Source organism: Fringilla coelebs (assembly GCF_963513975.1).
Source record: "Fringilla coelebs genome assembly, chromosome: 24".
Classification (NCBI taxonomy): Eukaryota; Metazoa; Chordata; class Aves; order Passeriformes; family Fringillidae; genus Fringilla; species Fringilla coelebs.
Genome location: NC_140050.1, coordinates 4,773,057 through 4,793,649, shown reverse-complemented (window position 1 = coordinate 4,793,649; position 20,593 = coordinate 4,773,057). Strand labels below are relative to the sequence as shown.

Sequence of the window (20,593 nt, the reverse complement as noted above, 5' to 3'; positions counted from 1 at the left end):
CCTCCCTCCCTTTCCCGCCCCCTCGCTCTCCCCTGCGCCCCGGGTCTCCTCCATTTTGTGCTGCGGCGGCGGCTGCGCCTCTCCCGCCTCGCTTCCACCCCGCCTCGCCCCGCGCCAGCGAGTCCAAACCGCGGCCCATGGCGGAGAGTCACTCGCCGGGCGGGCTGGGCGAGTCTGCGTCCCTGGCTGGGCCTGGCGTCCCCGGTTCGGAGTCGGAAAGCCGGCGGCGGCCGCTGAGCGAGCTGCGCGTGATAGACCTGCGGGCCGAGCTCCGGCAGCGCAACCTGGACAGCGGCGGCAACAAGAGCGTCCTCATGGAGCGCCTGAGGAAGGTGAGGGCGCTGGGGCCGCCTCAGGGTGCGCGGAGCGGCTGCGACCCCGGCCCGGCGGGCACCGCTGAGGAAAATGGCGCCAAAGAGCGCCCGGGGCCGGGGCTGCGCCGGGGCCCGCCGGGATCGGTGCGAGCGTTCGGTACCGGCGGGGCTGGGCCGGCCCAGGCTCGCCCTGCGAGCGCTGCCGCTGTCACGGAGTGTCAGCGAGCCCGCTCCGACCCCAGCGCTCGGCCCGGCTGTTCCTGGCTTCGTGCAGCGCAGGGTTCTGCTGTTCTCCGAGCTGCTGGATTTACTGTGCGCTGTCCGTCGGGATGTTTGCTGCGTGCTGGTGTTTGGCAGTTCAGCTGGTAGCCCTTTCACTGTGTCCTCATCGCAGCGTTTCTTGTGTTAACACCACGAGGAATCCCTGCTCTGATCTGCTTGCTGTGTCCCAGAGCCGAGGATTTTACCCTGTCACAGCAACCCGTGTGTCTGTGCACAGCTCCAGATGCTGTAGGATTGATGATGAACAGTTCCAAATGCTGTAGGATTGGCTCTTTTTTGCTGACAGTTTTCCCAAAACCTTACACCAACATATTACTGCCTTCTCCCTGCTTGTTGCTTTGCTCTGGTGGTTTTTTTGTCTGTGTATCCAAGTTGCTGATTCATGGTTTGGAATTTTTCAGCCTCTGGTGTGCAGCTCTTAAACTCATCAAAAATGTAGAAACGAAATTTTTTTTACGTCTATTTTTATATCTTTCTCTTTTGCCCCTTTTAGGCTATTGAGGAGGAAGGCGGAAATCCTGATGAAATTCCAGTGGTTTCAGAAAATATCATGAAGAAAACTCCAAAAAGAAGCAGCAAAGGTACAGGGCAGTTAGAGAGACTTTCCACCTTATCTTTGAGTTTTCAAGCAAGTGTACTGATCAAATGGAACCTTCATAATGTTTTTTTTTTATTGTTGCTGGTACTCTACCCCACATTTGTGCTGAGGTTTTTAGGGATGGGTGATATAATATTAAGCTCAGCAGTCATTTATGCAGAGAATTTCACGTGTTTAGTAAGGCAGGAAATATTGAAGGATCTGTTGGTTTGTTCTCAGAGTTCCCTGAAATTTGAATTGAGAATTATGAAGTAACACTGAAGCAGTGTCAGTGTTTTTAATACTTTTTTTTAATGCAGAAATGCAGAGTTTTTAGCAAGTGCAAAATAAGCTCTGTAGCGTTAATGCTTTATAGCTAATAGTAGTTGTAGTTTTCTTCTCAGAAGATAAGTTTTTAATCCATTTCTGAAGTCAGATATGTTTTCAAGGCCTTATGCTTGGCTCTTGTAGTAGTGAGACAGTCATATATAATCCTTATTTTCAGAAAATAGTTTACTGGTTTTGTAAAATTAGTTAATTAGCACGATTCCATCTTATTTTGTAAGCAAATAGTGTTTAAACTTTGCATTAGAGGTGAGCAAAATTACTAGTTTAGCTAGAGTATTTTTATTACTAGATTTGGTTCACACAAATTGTAAACTTGTGAGATGAAACTGAACTGTTTTGCCAGCTAATTTGTTTGATTTTTGTCATTACATCCGATTTGCAGCAATGGTGCAATTGCTTGCTGGCTGACATGTGAAATCTTGACCAGATAGATATCACAACTCTGGGTGAAAGAGATCTTTTAAATCATATTAATTTCCAAGTCTCAGAAAAACACCTGATGTCTATTACAGCACTTTTAATGTGGGGATGGAAATAGATGGAAGGATTTTAGAAGGCTCTAAAATCCTTCTCACTTGTAACATGCTTGTAGTTTTTGAGGAAAATCAAATTCATAAAAGGTCAAACAGCTGCTCAGCTCTGAGTTTGAGGAGTTGCTCCTTGGTGCTGAGGCTGGTGTAGTGTTTTCATTAATTTCAGTAATTCCATTAATTGGAATAATTCACATCCAGCTGGTGGGCAAAGCACTGCAGTGAATCTCACAGCTACAGTGGGGTTATTTCAGTATTTTGTGCTGTGTTTTGTTTGTTTGGTTTATTTTTCTTCTCCTAAATGTCTGTAAAGAATTGAAAGGTTGAGGTAATAAATTGCTGCAATCTGAGCTGAGCCTGATGTTCTGGGGAGGTCACAGAGCTTGAGCTCCTGCCAGGTGCTGGACTGTGACCTGTTTGTCACTTCTGGGGTGCTCACAAACAGGGGGAAAACTGCAGGGAGCACCATCCCTGGTGAAAAACTAAAGCTTTGAGGGGTACAACGATAATTCTGCTCTCATTCTAACGATGGTGATGTTGTTAGGACGTAGAGCAGATGAAGAGGGAGTGGAAGACAACGGCCTGGAGGAGGATTCTGGAGATGGCCAGGTACAGGGGGCTGCCTTTGGAGGGGGTGGTGACAGATGGCTCTCGAGTCACCCTGACTGTGACGTGTGCTTTTTTTTTCTTTTCACAGGACGATATTGAAGCAAGTTTGGATAACTTGCAGGATATTGACATGATGGATATTAGTGTGTTAGATGAAGCTGAAATAGATAATGGCAATGCAGTAGATTGTGGAGATGATTACAGTGCCCATAATATTCTTGACTCGCTCTCTGATAGTAAAGAAAATGATGATGCAGAAGTGAAGGAACTTCCAGATCAGCCTACAGAGTATGCTGTAGGTAACTTGGAGGCATCCCCACAATTTTCAGAAATTAAAGAAGAATCAAGAGAAATACCAATAGTGATGGTATGCATCTCTTATGTGTGTGGAATCAGGGTTTACTTTTTAGAATTTATTTATTTATGGATTAAATAGCAAAATGGTGGCTAAAGAGTACTTGGGAAAATTTGGAGCTGTACTGGTTCTTATGGTCGTTGCTTTTCTTTTTACATATTTGTGGAGATGTGTCTTAATTTTTAGAATACTTAAATGTTGTTTGTACGTGTGATTGTATTAATAGAATTTACAGAGCTTTATCAGTTAAATTTTTATCAGTTTTACAGAGCAGTTTTTAATCATGCTTTGAACTCTGCTTTACCATATTAATTGTAATATATTCCTATATAATATATTCCTATTTTAACATCTTTATTTTAGAGAACCTGTGAGGCATAAAAATAGTGTAGTTTACTTTCTTCTCAACTAAACAGCACTATTTAGGGAATTATAGTCAAGGTTATTTTTCTGCTAAGATTGGGTCTTGCAGTTATTCAGTTGCTGAAAGTGTTTTTATATTGGCTTTCTGTGTTCATCTGGCTGTTGACACTGGGCTAGAGGATAATCAATTTATCTCCTGAAATGTACAACAAAGCATTTGAAAAAAGTTATTTCTGCCCCATCTAATGGGGGAGTGTTCCTCTTTGTTGTGTGTCCACATTGACTGTGAGGTTCTAAAGTTGTGTGGTTCTTTTCTAAAGCTGCAGAAATAAACTTGGCCCCCTATCCCCAGGCAGATCCTTGTCCTACACAAATCAAATGGAAATAGTCACAGAAAAGGTTTTTCTTTTTAAGTGAGTAAATGTCTTGAGGCTAGGTCAGCTCCCATCATCTGCTTTCATCAGTAAAGGAAATAATTACCAAGTCCTGTGGGTTTTTTGGCTCTGTGTTGTTCCTGTAAATGACAGGGATACAAATCAGAGAAATTTTGCTGTTGGAATCCCTATACCGAAAAGATTCTTGTGAGCTGACCATCATAGTTAAGAGATAATGGGAGATTTTATTCAGGCTGTGGGGATCAGGAAGAGTCCTGGGGGTTATCACTCAGTTTTTACCATTATTGGTTACTTTGGGTGCTGGATGTCTTTGCTGGGTAACCACTGTCAATACAAATACAAATCTTCATTTTCTCATTCAGGTTTAATTCACAATATTCCTTTATAGATAACAAGATGTCTCCTGTTTATTTTTTAAAGGTAGAGTTTGAAGATGTTGGGAACAGTTTAGATGCTTCTTCATCAGATTTAACCATAATAAAGGTAAATGGTAGCCAATTTTCTTTACAAATAAAAAAAAGTATAAAATACACTATTTAATAGTGTGTGTATAGTGGGTGCATTGTTCCTCTGCAAAGAATGGGAATTAATGCCTTTGGATTTAATCACAAAGATTTATTTCTTTACCAGATCATATATGTGTATATATATATTTATATACATATATAAATATATATTTCTGATGTATGTATCACACTGAGTTTGGTGGTAGATTGGATTCCTTCTATCTGATGTAAATACCAGCTCAGTGCCTTACATTGTGTTTAACTTCCATTAAAAATGTACATGTCCCAGGGTGAGAAGAAAGCTGGAACTGTCTATTCCTGAAATGCTGGCCTTGTTTCCAGATCATTCCTGGTAGGTTAAGAGCACCAGCTCCAGGTGAAGCTGGTGTTTCTGTTGATCCTGTTTTCAGAAAAGAGACTTCAAAAAACACAGGGTATAGGAGGGCAACATGAAGATAAGCTTTCCTCTGTGCTACTTGCATTTATTGATTTATTTATCCATGTGAATGTGTACCATGTGTTCAACAGGTGGCTGAATTTGAGAGGTTTCAATATTTTCAGACTTGATAAAACTTTGAGGATGTTAAAAACTCATCATGTAACTTTTTCTGAGAAATTTATTTGAATTTCAATGTTTTCAAAGGTGAAATAGGCTAAATTATGGTAGTGTTTTCACTAAATACTCTCCTGTAATGGGTGGATAAGAAATGTCATTCAGAATATGAAATATTTCAGAATATAAAATGGTGATATTTCTCCTTTTCAAAATCTTTTTCACTACAGGAACTTGAAGAGTTACCTTTGGAGCCAGGTACTGTTTGTTTTTGTTTGGTTACTTTGATTTATTTTTTTTTTTAATGAAAAAAAAAAATCCTGGGCATTTAAACAGTTTCATTCTTCATTTAGGCTTTTTGCGTCCCTGTTTGGTTTTTTTTGGTTCTTTTTTTTAATGCATTACTGTAGTGTACGTTATTATGGTGGAAAATCCAGGTCATGCAGGGTCATAGAGATTGGAAACCCAGTCATATCACCAGATCTGTGAATAACCACCCCTGGAAAAGTTGTTTAATGCCATGAAATGGTTCCCTAGAACTGTTACTGCAGAGTGAAGTTAAGGAATGAGCCTTAAAGATGTAAAGGTTCTGAAAACAGATCTTGTGATATCACACTGTACAGTGGTTCTGTGAATAAATATAAATACAGGAGTGTAGGCAGTGCAAAGCTCTGGTGCAGAACAGAAATTAAGGAGTGACTGGACTTCAGAAGAAGGAACATGCTGCCATCAGGAATTGCTACAGATCCCACTCGCTTTCTGGACTGCATGCACACTCAGAACCATCAGAAGATGCCCAGTTCTCATGTTGGACTGTCTCTGCTAAAAGAACTTCACAGAAATTTGGAAAATTGAACTCTCAGTGCCTTGATACGTTCAGTTAAGCACCTCGGACTCTGGAAGCTAACTAGAGAAGAAACAGAGCTGAACAATTTGCTGAAGAATATGAAGGCTGAGCCCGAAGTTTTTTGTTAAATCTGTGGGGGCATTTTTCTTGGCTGTTGAGGTGCTAGGGCTGATTTGTCAGGGTGTGAGAGAGCAGTTAGCGTGGTAGCTGTAACACTGTGTACACTAGGGTTTTCCAATCTCTGTGTAGCTTAGCAGTTCTCTTGGTGTTAGTGTGGCAGCCATGCCAGTTCCACATTTGTGATTGCTGTATTTCCCTGGTGATTAAATCTTGTGCCATTCTATTCCTGTTAAATCCGTAGAAAATGAGAAAATACTCGACATTTTGGGGGAAACTTGTAAATCTGAGCTACTTAACGAAGAACCTCCCGAAGCGGAGCGGCCGCGTGCGCAGGAAGCCAGTAACGCGGGGCCAGGCAAGAGGCTGGCTGAGGAAGAGGACGCTCTCGCTGCCGCTCAGCTGGAGGAAGATGCTTTAGCTTTGGACAGCAAATCGGCCCAAGCTTTGGCAAGGAAGGAAGCAAAGCGTTTAGTGGTAGCAAAAGGGGAGACAAGTGAACAGAGCCCCGAGGAAGAGGCCCCGGACTCTGAAGGTGTAGTGGTAGAGACCCTAAGCGATCAGAGTAGCAAACGCTCCCAAGGCCTGGAAGCCTCTAGTGGGGAGACAGCGGAGAAAGGCGCAGGTGCCGAAGCCAGAGATAGCAAAGAAGATGGCAAGAGAGCAGAAGACAAAGCTAATTCTGAGGAATCTTCCCCTGCCACTAAAGAGTCCTCAGCCAGTGAGGGCGGTGATCAGAAAAAGAGGTTTGTTTTTTCTCCGTTCTAGACCAGATGCTATCTTTTATCGTTGGTCCTTAAGTGATGCCAATAAGCTGTTTCCTTCAATTGGCCTCCGAGACTGATGAAATTGTAGCCTATTCCTAAAGGTCTCTTTTATTTCTCCATGTGTAGATATTTTTTTTTTTTTCTTAAGAACAGTGGGTTTGATTTCTTTTCCTTCCTCAACCTTCAAAGGTTGTTTTCCCCAAATTACTCTTATTTCTGTCATCTGCAAAACAGAATTGTCCGTTTAGGGGTACAAATCCCTATTTCCTGTCACTCTTCTAGAAAATTGCCAATAATAGTGTTTATTTTGGAACTAATTTACTGGTAGGTATCCAATTTTAGTTGTGCTGTCTAGAATTAAAGGTCTTTTTGCATATGATCTCTTGAATAATGTGATGTTTTATCTTTAGCCCTGTTGAAGACAAAGATACAAAGGCAGTCACAAAAGATGAGAAAGGTAGGTGCACTTTTGGGGGTTTTTTGGGTTTTTTTGTTTTCAAAGGACCTGAAGTAAAAAGGAGGTCTGTTAATTCAGTGAACCCTCAGGGTAGTTGTAACACAGCCCTTCAAATTATAACTCAAGTATCAGTTCTTTGTAACTTCTGTAACATTATTAACAAACAGAGTTGGGGTTGGTTTTAAAAAAGTTTTTTTTTTGTGAATGAACATTTGATACTTTGTAATTCTCCTAAAAGTGATTGAATTGCAGGAAGAAAATCTGTAGCTACAAACTCTTTAAGGCTGTTCAATTGCACATTAAGTATGGAGTTTTATGAAGGAAAAATGTGGGAGTTTAGGACTCTGAATTTTGCACTGTTGCTTTTGTGTTTCACGTGGTTTTTTATGGTTTTTGTGCCCCAGGCCGTGTGGGGAGTGGTTCTGGCAGAAATTTGTGGGTTAGTGGACTTTCCTCCTCTACTAGAGCTACAGATTTGAAGAACCTTTTCAGCAAGTATGGAAAGGTATGTAGTGGATATGTAAATTAACAAACCATTCTGTCAGTTTAAAAGGCTGACCTTAAATTTAACTCTTATTTTCCCTCATGAATAACTGGACAGGCTGAGTTCTTAACTTTGTTCTTTGGAAACTCCATATCTGAAAGGAACACAGTTCAATAAAGAAGATTGCAATGGAGGGGTGGGAACAGAGATGGAATTTGCAGAGAATATCTGTGCAGATACCTGTGAGAATGAGGCAATTCTTGACAGGAGAGACTGGTAGATCATCATGTTGTAGTCTAATTATGTCTTGAGTATCCAGCAATTAATGCTGTTTTAAACTATTCCATTTCAAGGGGTATCCTCTGGAGAAACCCAGTCTTTGAGGACAGTTCCTGCTGGTATATAAGAGCAGAAGTTGTGGAAGGGAGCTCTCTGTGTGACCATGCCCCCTTCTGCCAAATACTTTTCTGAATGTAATATTAAATGTTTATGTCATTAAGTGCCACTGCCTGTCATAGATTGTCCTCTGTGGGTACAGATGTCCTGTAAGGAAAGAGAAGTGGTAGTAGTTTTGTTTCTTCATTTTTATTTTGGTTTTACAGTCCCTTCTCTGTATATATCTGCCTTAAGCTCCTGACCTGCTCAGCAACTTGAAGATGAATTTTCTGAGCTGCATTATTGAAGCTGTTCCTGCCTGTGACAGGGGATTGATTGAAATAAATGGCTTTTAAAAGTCCTTTCCCATCCAAACTGTTCTAAGAAATTGTCATTAAGTTAGAATTTATTTAGTGACAGACCTGTAAACACAGAATATTTTGTTTTTTCCCCAAGGTGGTTGGTGCAAAAGTGGTGACAAATGCTCGCAGCCCTGGTGCTCGCTGCTATGGCTTTGTGACAATGTCAACATCTGAGGAGGCCACCAAGTGCATTAATCACCTGCACAGAACAGAGCTGCATGGTAAAATGATTTCTGTGGAAAAGGTAAGTGGCAGCTATTTCATGGCACTGTGATGAAAATAAAAGCATGCAATTTTAGTCTCTGTCTCTGACTATGTAATTCTTTCTGGCTGAATTTCTAGGCAAAAAATGAACCAGCAGGAAAAAAGCCTTCTGAGAAAAAGGAAGGTGAAACAAGGAAGGAAAAAGACAGGCACCATTCTGCAGAGTCCAAATCTGAGAAGTAAAGTGTTGTTTTGTGTTTCATGATACTTAAAGACATTTCAAATATAGCCAGATGACCAAGTTGAACAGTAACTGTAATAAATGTTGATTTAATGTTTCATTCTGCATTTGAAATAGGGATAATGCTTGGAGAGTTGATGTTTTACAGTAGTAAGGGCATCTTAATTGGCCCCAGAAATACAAAGCTCTTTAGTATTAGTATAAAAACTTGTTAGCTATATGAGAAGATACTAATTCAAATTATTTATAGATAAACCATTATTTTTACCAGTTGTTTATTCTCTGATCTGACTCTGTCTTGGACTCTACTTTTAACTGACAAATATTTCTAGGATTTAGTCTGTCTTTCTGTAGACTGACTGTGTGGTTAGTGAGTGATGCTTCCAACATTGGTTTTTCAAGTGCTTTGTTGCTTTTGAAAGAGGCATTTTGCTTTCTTGCTTTTTGTAGATCTGTTGGTATTAAGAAGGAGGAGAAGATCGACAAAAAAGATGATGCTAAGAAATCAGAAAAAGATGAAAAAGAAGGAAAGGAAAAGGATGAACAAAAGACTGGATCTGATAGATCCAGGGCAAGCAAATCAGGTGATGCTGGCTGTCTTTCAGAAATGTTTTCAGGGATTCTTGTACATTATTAGATGTGATTGATAATTCAGTAAAAAGAAGCTTAATAAAACTGACACAAACGTCAGAAAACACTTTGAAAATTTTGACTTCAATTCCTACTAACTTAAAACAGTTTCCATAATTACTATAAAATTGTCTGGGTTTAGACCTGACACTGTGTGTGGTTTGTGTCCTTTTTTGGCTTTTTTTCTTTTAACTGTGGCAAAGGATGTATTTTGTGGACAGAAGAATTAAATTAAATTTGTGTTCTTTTAGCTGTTATCCCTGCCAGAAAATACTGCTGTAATTTTGTGATAAATTTACTGCTCCCATCCTCATGTTGGCCAAATCTTAGCAAGCTATTTAAATCATTAAGAAGTCCCATAAATAATTAAAAACCTCATTAAAATAACTTTTTACTATTTACTATCCTCGCAGTTTTGAATCTTGCAAGAATTGTTGAATGTCTTTTGTACCATTTATTTTTGGCTCTGTTTTGTTTTCTAGCAAGTCGAGGAACAGAAAGGACAGTGGTAATGGATAAATCTAAAGGAGAGCCAGTTATTAGTGTGAAAACTTCTGCATCAAAGGAGAGGGTAAGGCCAACTTCCAGAGAAGCTTTTGTGTAAAAATAGATCTCAAATAGATTTATGTGCTCAGAGATGAAGGGGTTTTAGCCTTTCATTTTGGTACAATTATCCTTTTAGCACTTTCTGGAAAGCATCAGGGTTTTAATGATGTGGCAGAGGGGAAATGCTTGTGTTTCACCTTTTTTATATTTTTTTACTGCTGTCCTAGTGCAAGAATTGACTTGCAATATGAAAAAGGTGTTAGGATGATGTGTTTCCCTGAGTTGGAATGTTATTAGTGTGTGTTGTTTAAAATCAGTGCAAGTCAGATTATGTTCCTCTAGTATTTATTTGTAATATTTAGAAGTTCTGCTCAAACTGGGGGTACTTTTCCCTGGAATTCCACTGTTTTTACCTCTGGGGAAGGCATGACAGCCTGTTTTGTTCAGATTGACATAGTGCAGACATTTGCCTGGGAGTTGGAGCTGAAAATGCACCATGTTCAGCTCATGCATTGTTCTGATTCATCTCAGAGCACAAAGAGCCAGGACCGCAAGTCGGAGAGCAAGGAGAAGCAGGATATTTTATCTTTTGATAAAATCAAGGAGCAGCGGGAGCGGGAACGGCAGAGGCAGAGGGAGAGAGAAATCAGGGAGACGGAGAGGCGCCGGTGAGTTCCCAGCACCTCTGCACTTTAAATGGCATTTTTTACTCCTTGCCTGTTCTGTGTTTTTGTTCAAAGCAGTGCTGTGCTGACCCTCCAACAGTGAGAGCTCAGATTGATTTCATACTAATTGCTGTCTCAGATTGATTTCATACTAATTATTGCTGGAACAGACATAATGCCAAGTGATAGAGGATTTTAGTGCTGAAATCAGTGTTCTCATCAGACTTCCACAGGTGCTTTCAGGCTTTGTTTTCCACTTGACTGGATTTGAATTTCCTTCATTTTGCCTCTGAAGCTTGTAAAGACTTTTTGTATGTCAGATTTCTGTTTTAGGACTTGCTTGTGCTCTCTGAAAACTTTTTCAGACCGGACTTAAAAGTAGATACTATATTACTTGTCCAGAATTCTCACCTTTGCTTTTGTCATTTGTATGGAGTGTTTTATTTTCCTCTTATCTGTTACTTAATTGGGAAGAAGGGGGAGAACATAATAACTTCTTAAAAAAACAAGAAGCACAACCCAAAACAAAGAAGCAGTAGAGCTTCTGAAGAATCTCAATGAAAAACTAAGTATCTCTTTTAAATTAGAGAGAGAGAGAGGCGAGACCGGGAGCAGCGCCTGGCAGCCATCCACGAGCGCGATGAGAGACAGAGGCTCCAGAGGGAGCGGGAGCGGCTGGAATTCCAACGGCAGCGCCTGGACAGAGAGCGCCTGGAGAGGGAGAGGCTGGAGAGGGAAAGGATGCACATAGAGCAGGAAAGGAGACGGGAGCAGGAGCGAATCCAGAGGGAGAGGGAGGAGCTGCGACGCCAGCAGGAGCAGCTGCGCTACGAGCAGGAGCGGAGATCTGCCATGAGGAGGCCTTACGATCCTGACAGCAGGTGAGGAGCAGGGCAGGGGGGCTCCAAACTCCCCAGCCACATCCCCTGGGGGAGCCTGTGGAAATGGGGAGCACTCTGGATAAGGCAGTCATGGGAGCTCACAGCTGAAAGACTCTTTAGATGCTGCTTAACGCTAATAGCAATTTGAAGAAGAGCAAATACCGTGCTTGTCACTTGTGAGCGCTGTTTGAGTCTGCTCTTCTTTCCCAAAGAGGGATGACCAAGAGTAGTAACAACCCAGAGTACTTTGAGTAATAGAGAGTAGAGTAGTATTAATAGAGTAGTAGAGTAGAAATAATAGAGTAGTAGTAGTAGAGTTGTAATAACAGAGTAGTAGTAGTAGTAGAGTAGTACGAATAGAGTTAGTAGTACGAATAATAGAGTAGTAGAGTTGTTTGTATCAACTCTAAATGGTAAGGGAAAAATACTCATTCTCTTCTGACATCACCACGTGATGAAATTAAGCTGTTTTTGGTAAACCAAATTTTCTCTGAAACCGAAATGCGACTCCTGCTTAACACACGTAGATTTTTAATTCCTGGGTTGGGTGAGGTTTGAGAGAGCAGGAAAAGGGAGGTGGTTCTGGTGCTGCTGCTGATGTGAGCCCTGTGTGTGCAGGAGGGATGATCCCTACTGGCCCGAGGCCAAGCGGCTGGCGCTGGACGATCGCTACCACTCGGACTTCGGCCGCCAGGATCGCTTCCACGACTTCGACCACCGCGACCGCGGCCGCTACCAGGAGCACTGCTTGGACAGGTTTGCAAGGCACTGCCTCTTCTTCTTCTTCATCTTCTTCTTCTTCTTCAGTGTCTTCTTGTGGCTTGAGCAGTGTCAGCAGAGTAAAAGAAATCACTCCTGATTTCACACGTGCTTGCAATCCTTTGTTTCCATGGGTTAGGGACTGTCGAAACAGGACGACTCCCGTGGCAGGCAGGAATGATGAGGAGGACTCCATCTTATTAGAAGGCTAATTAATTACTTTATTATACTATATTATTCTATATTCTATATTACTTTACATCTAAATTTAATCTGCCAAGCACTCAACTGCCCAGAATCTTGCCCACAGTCCCAACGCACTCACACCTGGCCCTGACAGGCCAAGGTACCAAAACACCATCACTGTGGGTAAACAATCTCCATATTGCATTTCTGCTTTGGCACAAACACAGGCACAGCAAATGAGATAAGAATATTCTTGGAAAGAATTGTGCCTTGCTTTTCTCTGTGAAGAGAAATGTGGGGCTACACACTTGGCCCTGACAGGCCAAGGAAACAAAGCACCATCACTGTGGTTAAACAATCACCATATTGCATTCAACTTTGGCACAACACAGGCAGAGCAAATAAGAATTGCTTTTCCTTTCTCTGAGGTTCAGAGAATTTGAATTTCAGAAGTATTCTTAGGAAGAATTGTGCCTTGCTTTTCTCTGTGAAGAGAAATGTGGCTACAAGGGACATAGAGGCTACCTAAAGATTATAAGTCAAGTCCTAATGCAGTCTGCCATGATGCTGATGGAGATAGAACAGCTGCTCTCAAGGTGTATGGAAGTCTGCTTTATGAACCTCTAAGATTTACTGTTTCCTTTTGCTTTAAAACTTTCCCTGTTTTCATCTTTGTAGCCTGGCTAATGCAGGTTTTTAGCACCACAGAATGGAAAAATATTTTCTGCCTGGTGCCATTGAGATTCCTGTTTGCTCTCAAGGGATCTCTGGTGAAAACTGTACTGTTTGTTTTTGCTTGTAACTCATTTCTGACACTGGTAGGTTCACTCAGTGTTCTCCCTTGCTGTCACTGAGTACCTGGCCATCCTCAGTGCTGCCTTTTTTACCCATATTACACTGATAGGTGTTAGTTTGATCTTTTTTGTACTATGAAATAAGAACTCTTGGGTTATCTTGCCACTGAACTTCATCACCCAGATTTACAGCCTAATGAAGATTAACTTTTCATGTGTTATTTCATGCAGACCCTGGAATTATAATCACAGTGTTGATTCAACTGAAACTTTTCTTTTTTGTTCCAGGAGAGACTGTACAAGGGGAATTCCAGATCGAGATGGGCAGGTATGTTACAACCAAATTACTGCTTAAAAAGTTAAAAACCAAACACAAGCTGAGCCCAAAGCAGAAAAGACACAGTGTGCACACAGCTGAGACACTTAAGCAAGACTAATTTTGTGTGCTAATGAGCATCAAATAAATCATTAGGTTACCTGCTTGCTGGGGTGGTAGCTCCAGATACAGGCAAGGGGAAACCTCTGAGTAATGGGAGCATGTTTTCAGGCTGATGTGTGGCAGTAAAAGTTTTTTGATTGACCATCTTAGGTATTAAGAGAGAGCTGCTGTGCTTCCTTAGCTGGCAATGGAAGCCTTCTCTCACATTTATCTAAATGAAACAACTGGTGCCAGAATGAAACAAGGCTGTAGAAGGACAGGTGTGAAAAGCAATGCCACAATGGGGTTCAAAACCTTTCATTTCTGAAGAGAGGTAGGAAGTAAGCAGATATTCTATATAAAAATTCAAAATCTGAAGCCAAGAACGTAAGCCTTAAAAAACCTTACCAAACAAAAAAGATCTGTCCCACCAGTGAAAAATAAATACCTGGAGTGAGCCATGCCCTACAACAGAACCTTTAAAAATGAGACAGCTCTAATTTTTTTCCAAAAAAACAAATTTTTGCAATCCTAGAATGTTGGGAAGGATGAATGTTTGACAAGAAAGTCTCACAGATATGTATGCCTAGCAGAAAGATTTTTAAATGTGGAGTCTGATGAAGGAATAGAGCTGGAAGCAAGTTTTGATATAGAAGAAAAGAATTGCTGAGCCAGCCTTACTGGGGGAGGCAAAGGGTATGTTAGTTAGAAGGGGTTTTATGACTTAGAGCAAAGGACAAACCCACCCCAAACAAGAGGATGTTTTTACCAAGCAGAAAGAGAGCACAGACAAACAAGTCAGCAAATGTGGCAAGTAGAAAAAAGGTCTCAGAATTTTCCACAGCAAGAAAACTGAAAAACAACTTCTGGCTTAAACTGCAATGTACTGACTTTAGTGATGGAAGAACAGTAACATGAATATGGTAATGACAGCAGTTATGATAGGCTAGAGATAAAAGTTAAGGGATAGATTGGTCCTACTGTATTGAAATGCTCAGCAAAGAAAAGTCTAGAATGCATTGTAACCAAAAGAAAAGTATAGAATGCATTGTAACCTAAACTCAGGGTCTCCAGTCCTGCCTGCAGCTGGAGCTTACAGCTGTGGGCACAGCTCTGTCACCCATGACCCTGGACTGCTGAATGATGCCTTGGATGGAATAAACTGCATTTTGAAGAGCAGCCTGGAGTCCCACATCCCTCATTCAGGCTCTTACAGTGGCGCCCAACGTGCGGTGCCATTAGTAAAGAGCCTGAGTGAGGGATGGGGACACTTGGCCTGGCTGCAGCTGGAGCTGGCAGCTGTGGGCACAGGCTCTGTCACCCACGACCCTGGGCTGCTGTAACATCTTGGATACAATAAACTGCATTTTGGAAAGTCTCTGGAGTCCCACATCCCTCATTCAGGCTCTTAGAGTGGCGCCCAATGTGCGGTGCCATTAGTAAAGAGCCTGGGTAGGGATGTGGGACTCCAGCCCTGCCTGCAGCTGGAGCTGGCAGCTGTAGGCACAGCTCTGTCACCCATGACCCTGGGCTGCTGTAACTCTTGGATACAATAAACTGCATTTTGAAGAGCAGCCTGGAGCCCCACATCCCTCATTCAGGCTCTTAGAGTGGCGCCCAATGTGCAGTGCCATTAGTAAGAGCCTGAGTAGGGATGTGGGTCTCCAGTCCTGCCTGCAGCTGCAGGCACAGCTCTGTCACCCCTGACCCTGAACTGCTGTAACTCTTGGATGTACTAAACTGCATTTTGGAGAGTCCCTGGAGCCCCACATGCCTCCTGTCAGCTCTTGCACTGGAAGGAAGCTCGTGCTGGATTTTGGCGTGACCGTGGCCTGTTTGCCTTGCAGCACTACCCCGAGGAGCGGCACGGCGGCCCCGAGCGGCACTCCCGGGACAGCTGGGGGGGCTACGGCTCTGACAGGAGGATGAGTGAGGGAAGAGGGATCCCCCCACAGAGCCGGTTAGTGCCTGGCACATCAGGGAAGTGACTGGGGGCTCTTCACAATTCCTCAGTCAACCTTTGAAGGGTGGCAACAGGAGCAGCTTGACGAGTGTGAATCCTCTCTCCAGATCTTTGAGCATCTGCAGGAGCAGGGGATTGCCACGTGTAGCTCCTCAGGAGGGTGAAGCTTTGTAGTGAGTAAAGAGCTGCTCAGTTAGCTCAGCTCCTGACTGTGCTTCTCCTGTAAATAACTTTCATTTCTACAGCTGGGATTCAGACTGTTTCTACAGTAAGGCCTACACAAGTCTCATTCATGGCCAGGGGTCAGGTTTTAAAGGAAATTGAGTGAGAAGTCTCTGCAGTGCTGGGGGTAGAGAACTTGGACTCACCTGAATTGTAGTGGTTTCTCTTTAAACCAGTTAATCAAGCTGGGCATATTCCAGCTGCATAATTTTCAGCCAGAGGAGTGGCAGCCAATGAATCGATCCATGCCCAAGTATTTCAGTCCATTGCAATATCCATGATGTCTCTGGATGAAAAAAGACAAGTTGTGTTGTGTGAAGGATGCTGTTCAGCAAGTCTGTCCTTGTTTCTCTTTGTCCAGCTCTGATTGCAGTGGTTGGGTGGCTACAGCTCTAGCTTGATTAACCCTTTAACACACTTTGGCATGGGGTATGGTGTTTGGCTTTACCCTGTGCTGCTCAGTGGGTAGGGGAACATACCTAGAAGATGTTCTTTTATTTTTTTAAGAGATGGACGTGACTGGGGAGATCATGGTCGAAAGTTAGAGGGGCATCAAGATCGTACATGGCAGGGAAATGTGGATGGAGGAGTGATGGGACGGGATCATGAGAGATGGCAAGGTACACTTGCTGCTTACCAGTGTGATTGTGGTTCTTTTCTGTGAATTACTGCTGCTGAACCTTCTAGTGGTAGTTAAATTACTGAGAAATCAAATGAAATTCTGGGAACAAGGTGACATTTTTATTAGGGAAGCACAAAAACCTGTATTTTTCTCTTTTTTTTCCCCTTTTTTTTCTCTTTTTTGAATTAGGTGGTGATAGAAGCATGCCTGGTCAGTCAGGACCAGGCCATGGGATGACTCGAGGAGGGACATCAGGGTAAGAACCTCTGTCAGAATGTTTCTGATGCTTTTAGAATACTTTGATCTCTCTAAGCCTGGATTGGCAAGGGGGAAGAAAAACCCCAACAAATTAAAGAAACACCTTTCAGAGTGTAGGAATGTGGAGTGACTAAATTATTCTTTGTCTGCTTAAAAAGGCAAAAAGCCCAGAAATTTCTCTCCCAATTTGGTACAAAGACACCTCTCAGGACCTTTGGGACTTCACCTCAGACCTGGGGCTGTCCGCTGGACAGAGGCCAAGAGGTCCCGCCTGGGTAATTCACTGAAAAAGGAAGAGAACAAAATAAATAATTGCTTTTGAGGGGTGTTTAGTAGGACCAAGAACCTCTCACCCCTAGCTCAGTTTTTCTCTGTAAGAGCTTTGTTATTTTGCCTTTTTTTAAACCTTTTTCTGTTTCCAACACTGCCTCAGAAGCCATCCTGCTGATTTGATGCCATTCTGGGCTATCTTGGGTGTGATGGGTTCTTCTTAGAGCTCACAGGACGTGGCTGCAGCAGAACCCATCCCTGGGTAGTGCCCCAAGGGGGAAGAAAAAACCCAACAAATTAAAGAAACCAACAAATTGAAGAAACACATTTCAATGTGTAGGAATGTGCCCCCTCTTGGAGTGACTAAATTATTCTTTGTCTGCTTAAAAAGGCAAAAAGCCCACAGGTCTTTCTTTATGATTGCAGAAGGCTGATCAGTCAATTTATTGTACTAAAACTAAATTGTACTCTTCAGAAAAACCCATCAGCCTTGCCACACAGTCCAGTCCAGCTTTGACCTAATTGTTCAGTCCATCCAAACACCATCCAGAGTCCAGGTAAGAAATCACCCTCTGCTACACAAATCTCCATAACCCATTCCACATGTGCACAACAACAGGGGCAGCAAGTGAAGCATCCTCAAATTCAGGATGAGAAACAGGAAAATGTTTCTTATTTTCTCTGAGCTTTCTCAGGAAAACCCTCCAAACATCATCACAGAAATCCAGTTAAGAAATATCCCTTTGCTAAACAAATCTCCTTAACTGGACTCTGGGGATGGTGTTTGGAGATTTCTTTAGCAAAGATTTCTTACCTGGACATGTGCAATATGTTATGGAGATTATTTTAGCAAAGGGTGATTTCTGAACTGGACTCTGGTGATTGTGTTTGGAGGATTTTCCTGAGAAAGCTCAGAGAAAATAAGAAACATTTTCCTGTTTCTCATCCTGAATTTGAGGATGCTTCACTTGCTGCCCCTGTTGTTGTTGTGCACATGTGGAATGGGTTATGGAGATTTGTGTAGCAGAGGGTGATTTCTTAACACATTCCACGTGTGCACAACAAGAGGTGCAGCAAATGAAGATTTGTTTCTCATTTTCTGTGAGCTTTCTCACAGCTTCCCAGGAGCACCCTCCAAACACCATCACCAGAGTTCAGTTAAGGAGATTTGGTTAGCAAAGGGTGATTTCTGAACTGGACACTGAATGGTGTTTGGATGGATTGACCACTTAGGTCAAAGCTGTACTGGACACTTTGGACATGTGGGATGTGTTATGGAGATGTGCTTAGCAAAGGGATATTTCTTAACTGGACTCTGGGGATGCTGTTTGGAGGGTTTTCCTGGGAAGCTCTGAGAAAGCTCAGAGAAGATAATGAGGAACAATTCTTATCTTCACTTGCTGCACCTGTTATGCACATGAGTGTGTTAAGAAATCCCACTTTGCTGAACAAATCTCCTTAACTGGACTCTGGGGATGGTGTTTGGAGGGTTTTTCAGGGAAGCTGTGAGAAAGCTCAGAGAAAATGAGGAACAATTCTTACCTTGGTGCACACGTGGAGCGTGTTGAGGAGATTTGCTTAGCCAAAGGTGATTTCTTAACCCATTCCACATGTGCACAACAACAGGTGCAGCAAGTGAAGATAAGAATTGTATCTCATTTTCCCTGAGCTGTGAGGAGCCCCGTGGCAGGGAGGTGTCTGTCTGTCTGTCTGTCTGTGTGCTCAGGGGTGTGTGATGCCCACGCTGTCGTTGCAGGCGCGGAGGCTTCGCCGGGAGCCAGGGCCAGGCTGTGCAGGGCCCTGCTGTGCCAGGGGTGTTTGCAGCCCCCCAGAGGAGCCCCAGGCTGGGGGAGCCCCGCTTCAGCCGCCGCTACTGAGGCCCCCTGTGCACAGAGGGGGTGTTTTCAATGCCACCTGACAGCGGTTGTGAGTTTTATTAACCCAGGGTCACCTTGAGGTTGTGATTTCTAAAAATGCCAGACTGCTGCTGCGCTGTAGCCAAATCCTGTGTCAACTTTGGTTTGGGGTTTGTTTGGTTTGGTTTGGTTTTTTTTTTTGTTTGTTTGTAATGAACATGGTGTTGGTCGAACATCGCTTTTAAGTTTCTGTAAGTGAAACATTCCATTTTTCAAAAAGAATAAAATTGGTTTATGGCTACTGGTTTTTTGTTTGTGGTGTCTTTGGTGACCTCGTGAGTGGTTTAAAAGTCATTAAAGAGACAATCTGCTTTTAGCAATCTGAGATTTGCAGAGAACTGATAGATCTGTGACATTGTGGATGTGGAGGGGCCTGGCAGACCCTGCCTGTCTTTAATTATTTCCTTTGTGCCATTAAGTTTAAATATTCTTTCTGCATTTCCATTTTAGTTTTCTGTCATTATGGGAATGGAAAGAGGAGGAAGAAGAAGGAAGGAAGGAGGCCTGAAAAGTAGGATTGAGTTGAGTCTAGGGCTCAGTGCTCACCCTGTTCACCCCCTCTGATGCTGCTGGCCTGCTCTGTTCATTGCTTTGCACCTTCAACATAAAAACCTAAAAGCCAAACGTGAGAATGCTCCCAGGGTCAGAAGTCGCATCTTCTCCCCCCTGAGCAGCACCACAAACACACCTGGGGGCCACAGAGGAGGCAGAAAGTGTCTCACATCCCCTGGGCACTCTGGGGATGCTGAGGGGAAGGAGGATGAAGGAGAGACCAGGGACAGATGTCCCCTGGGTTGTGCTCACAGGTTTGGAGTGATGTCACACTGGTGGAGCTCCTCAGTCACAAATTTTAATTCTTCCTTCTCTTCCCTATGGCCCATCTTTATTTCTTCCATCCACTTCTGGCTTCCTGTCCCTGTGTTTTAATTCCTCCCTTTAAAACTTCTTAGTCATACACATACTGAAAAATAATATTAATTTATATAATAACAGGGTAATTTCCAAATAACCCTCTTCATCTACTGAATTATACACAGAATTTTAGAAGGTAAGGAATTCTGAATACAGATACCTATAGCTCTTGAACATACAAATATAGCTTATATATATATCTATAAATTAAACATAAAGACCTGGAAAATGTAAGAAAATCGGTTCTGTAAGGAAGAAATGGAGGTTTCTGTGTTTATTTTTTCCTGTCTCTGACCAAGCCGCAGGCGGAGATTTTGGCTCGCTTTGAATCGCTGTCGCCGCCTGGCGGTGACGGGGCGGAACTGCAGCGGCCTGAGAGCTCGCTGGGCCGCCTGCTGGCCGAAAGCGGAACTGCAGGGCAGAAACGGCGGTGACACCGGGGACTGGCTGGTGGCCCTGGCACTGTGACACCGGGAACTCACTGCTGTCCCCAGCATGGTGACACCGGGGACTCACTGCTGTCCCCAGCATGGTGACACCGGGGACTCACTGCTGTCCCCAGCATGGTGACACCGGGGACTCGCTGCTGTCCCCAGCACGGTGACATCAGGGGGTCACTGCTGTCCCCAGCACGGTGACACCGGGGACTCGTTGCTGGCCCTGGCACAGTGACACCGGGGATTGGCTGCTGTCCCCAGCACAGCGACACCGGGGATTCACAACTGTCCCCAGCATGGTGACACTGGGAATTCACTGCTGTCCCCAGCACGGTGACACCAGGGGGTCACTGCTGTCCCCAGCATGGTGACACCAGGGACTTGCTGCTGTCCCCAGCACAGTGACACTGGGGACTCGCTGCTGTCCC

The 20,593-nt window shown here is 43.2% G+C and overlaps 1 protein-coding gene across 3 annotated transcripts; it reads left to right on the top strand.

Annotated features, from left to right (window-relative positions):
- Positions 1-4: 4 nt before the first annotated feature.
- LOC311162805 (scaffold attachment factor B2-like) lies at positions 5-19,057 on the top strand. Of its 3 annotated transcripts, none has more exons than XM_084221353.1 (21): positions 5-332; positions 1,090-1,177; positions 2,596-2,660; positions 2,749-2,959; positions 4,198-4,256; positions 5,063-5,090; positions 6,041-6,542; positions 6,974-7,020; positions 7,425-7,525; positions 8,336-8,485; positions 8,584-8,684; positions 9,137-9,270; positions 9,799-9,887; positions 10,394-10,530; positions 11,115-11,408; positions 12,027-12,164; positions 13,436-13,475; positions 15,413-15,525; positions 16,258-16,370; positions 16,562-16,628; positions 18,657-19,057. In XM_084221353.1, the coding sequence occupies exons 1-21, from the start codon at positions 138-140 to the stop codon at positions 18,775-18,777; spliced, it is 2,793 nt and encodes a 930-aa protein (XP_084077479.1). In that variant the 5' UTR covers positions 5-137; the 3' UTR covers positions 18,778-19,057. The 3 variants fall into 3 exon arrangements, 2 of the variants coding, with proteins under 2 accessions (XP_084077479.1, XP_084077478.1); XM_084221352.1 differs by having other exon boundaries at positions 2,749-3,027; positions 4,194-4,256; XR_014616738.1 differs by lacking the exon at positions 16,258-16,370 and having other exon boundaries at positions 6-332; positions 2,749-3,027; positions 4,194-4,256; positions 18,657-18,729.
- The last annotated feature ends 1,536 nt before the right edge of the window (positions 19,058-20,593 follow it).

Bases quoted from the DNA above. Each gene is read 5' to 3' on its own strand.
- LOC311162805 (XM_084221352.1), top strand. From the start codon at position 138: ATGGCGGAGAGTCACTCGCCGGGCGGGCTGGGCGAGTCTGCGTCCCTG. The intron at 3,028-4,193 runs GTATGCATCTCT...TATTTTTTAAAG, and splicing joins GAGAAATACCAATAGTGATG to GTAGAGTTTGAAGATGTTGG. The intron at 8,486-8,583 runs GTAAGTGGCAGC...CTGAATTTCTAG, and splicing joins AAATGATTTCTGTGGAAAAG to GCAAAAAATGAACCAGCAGG.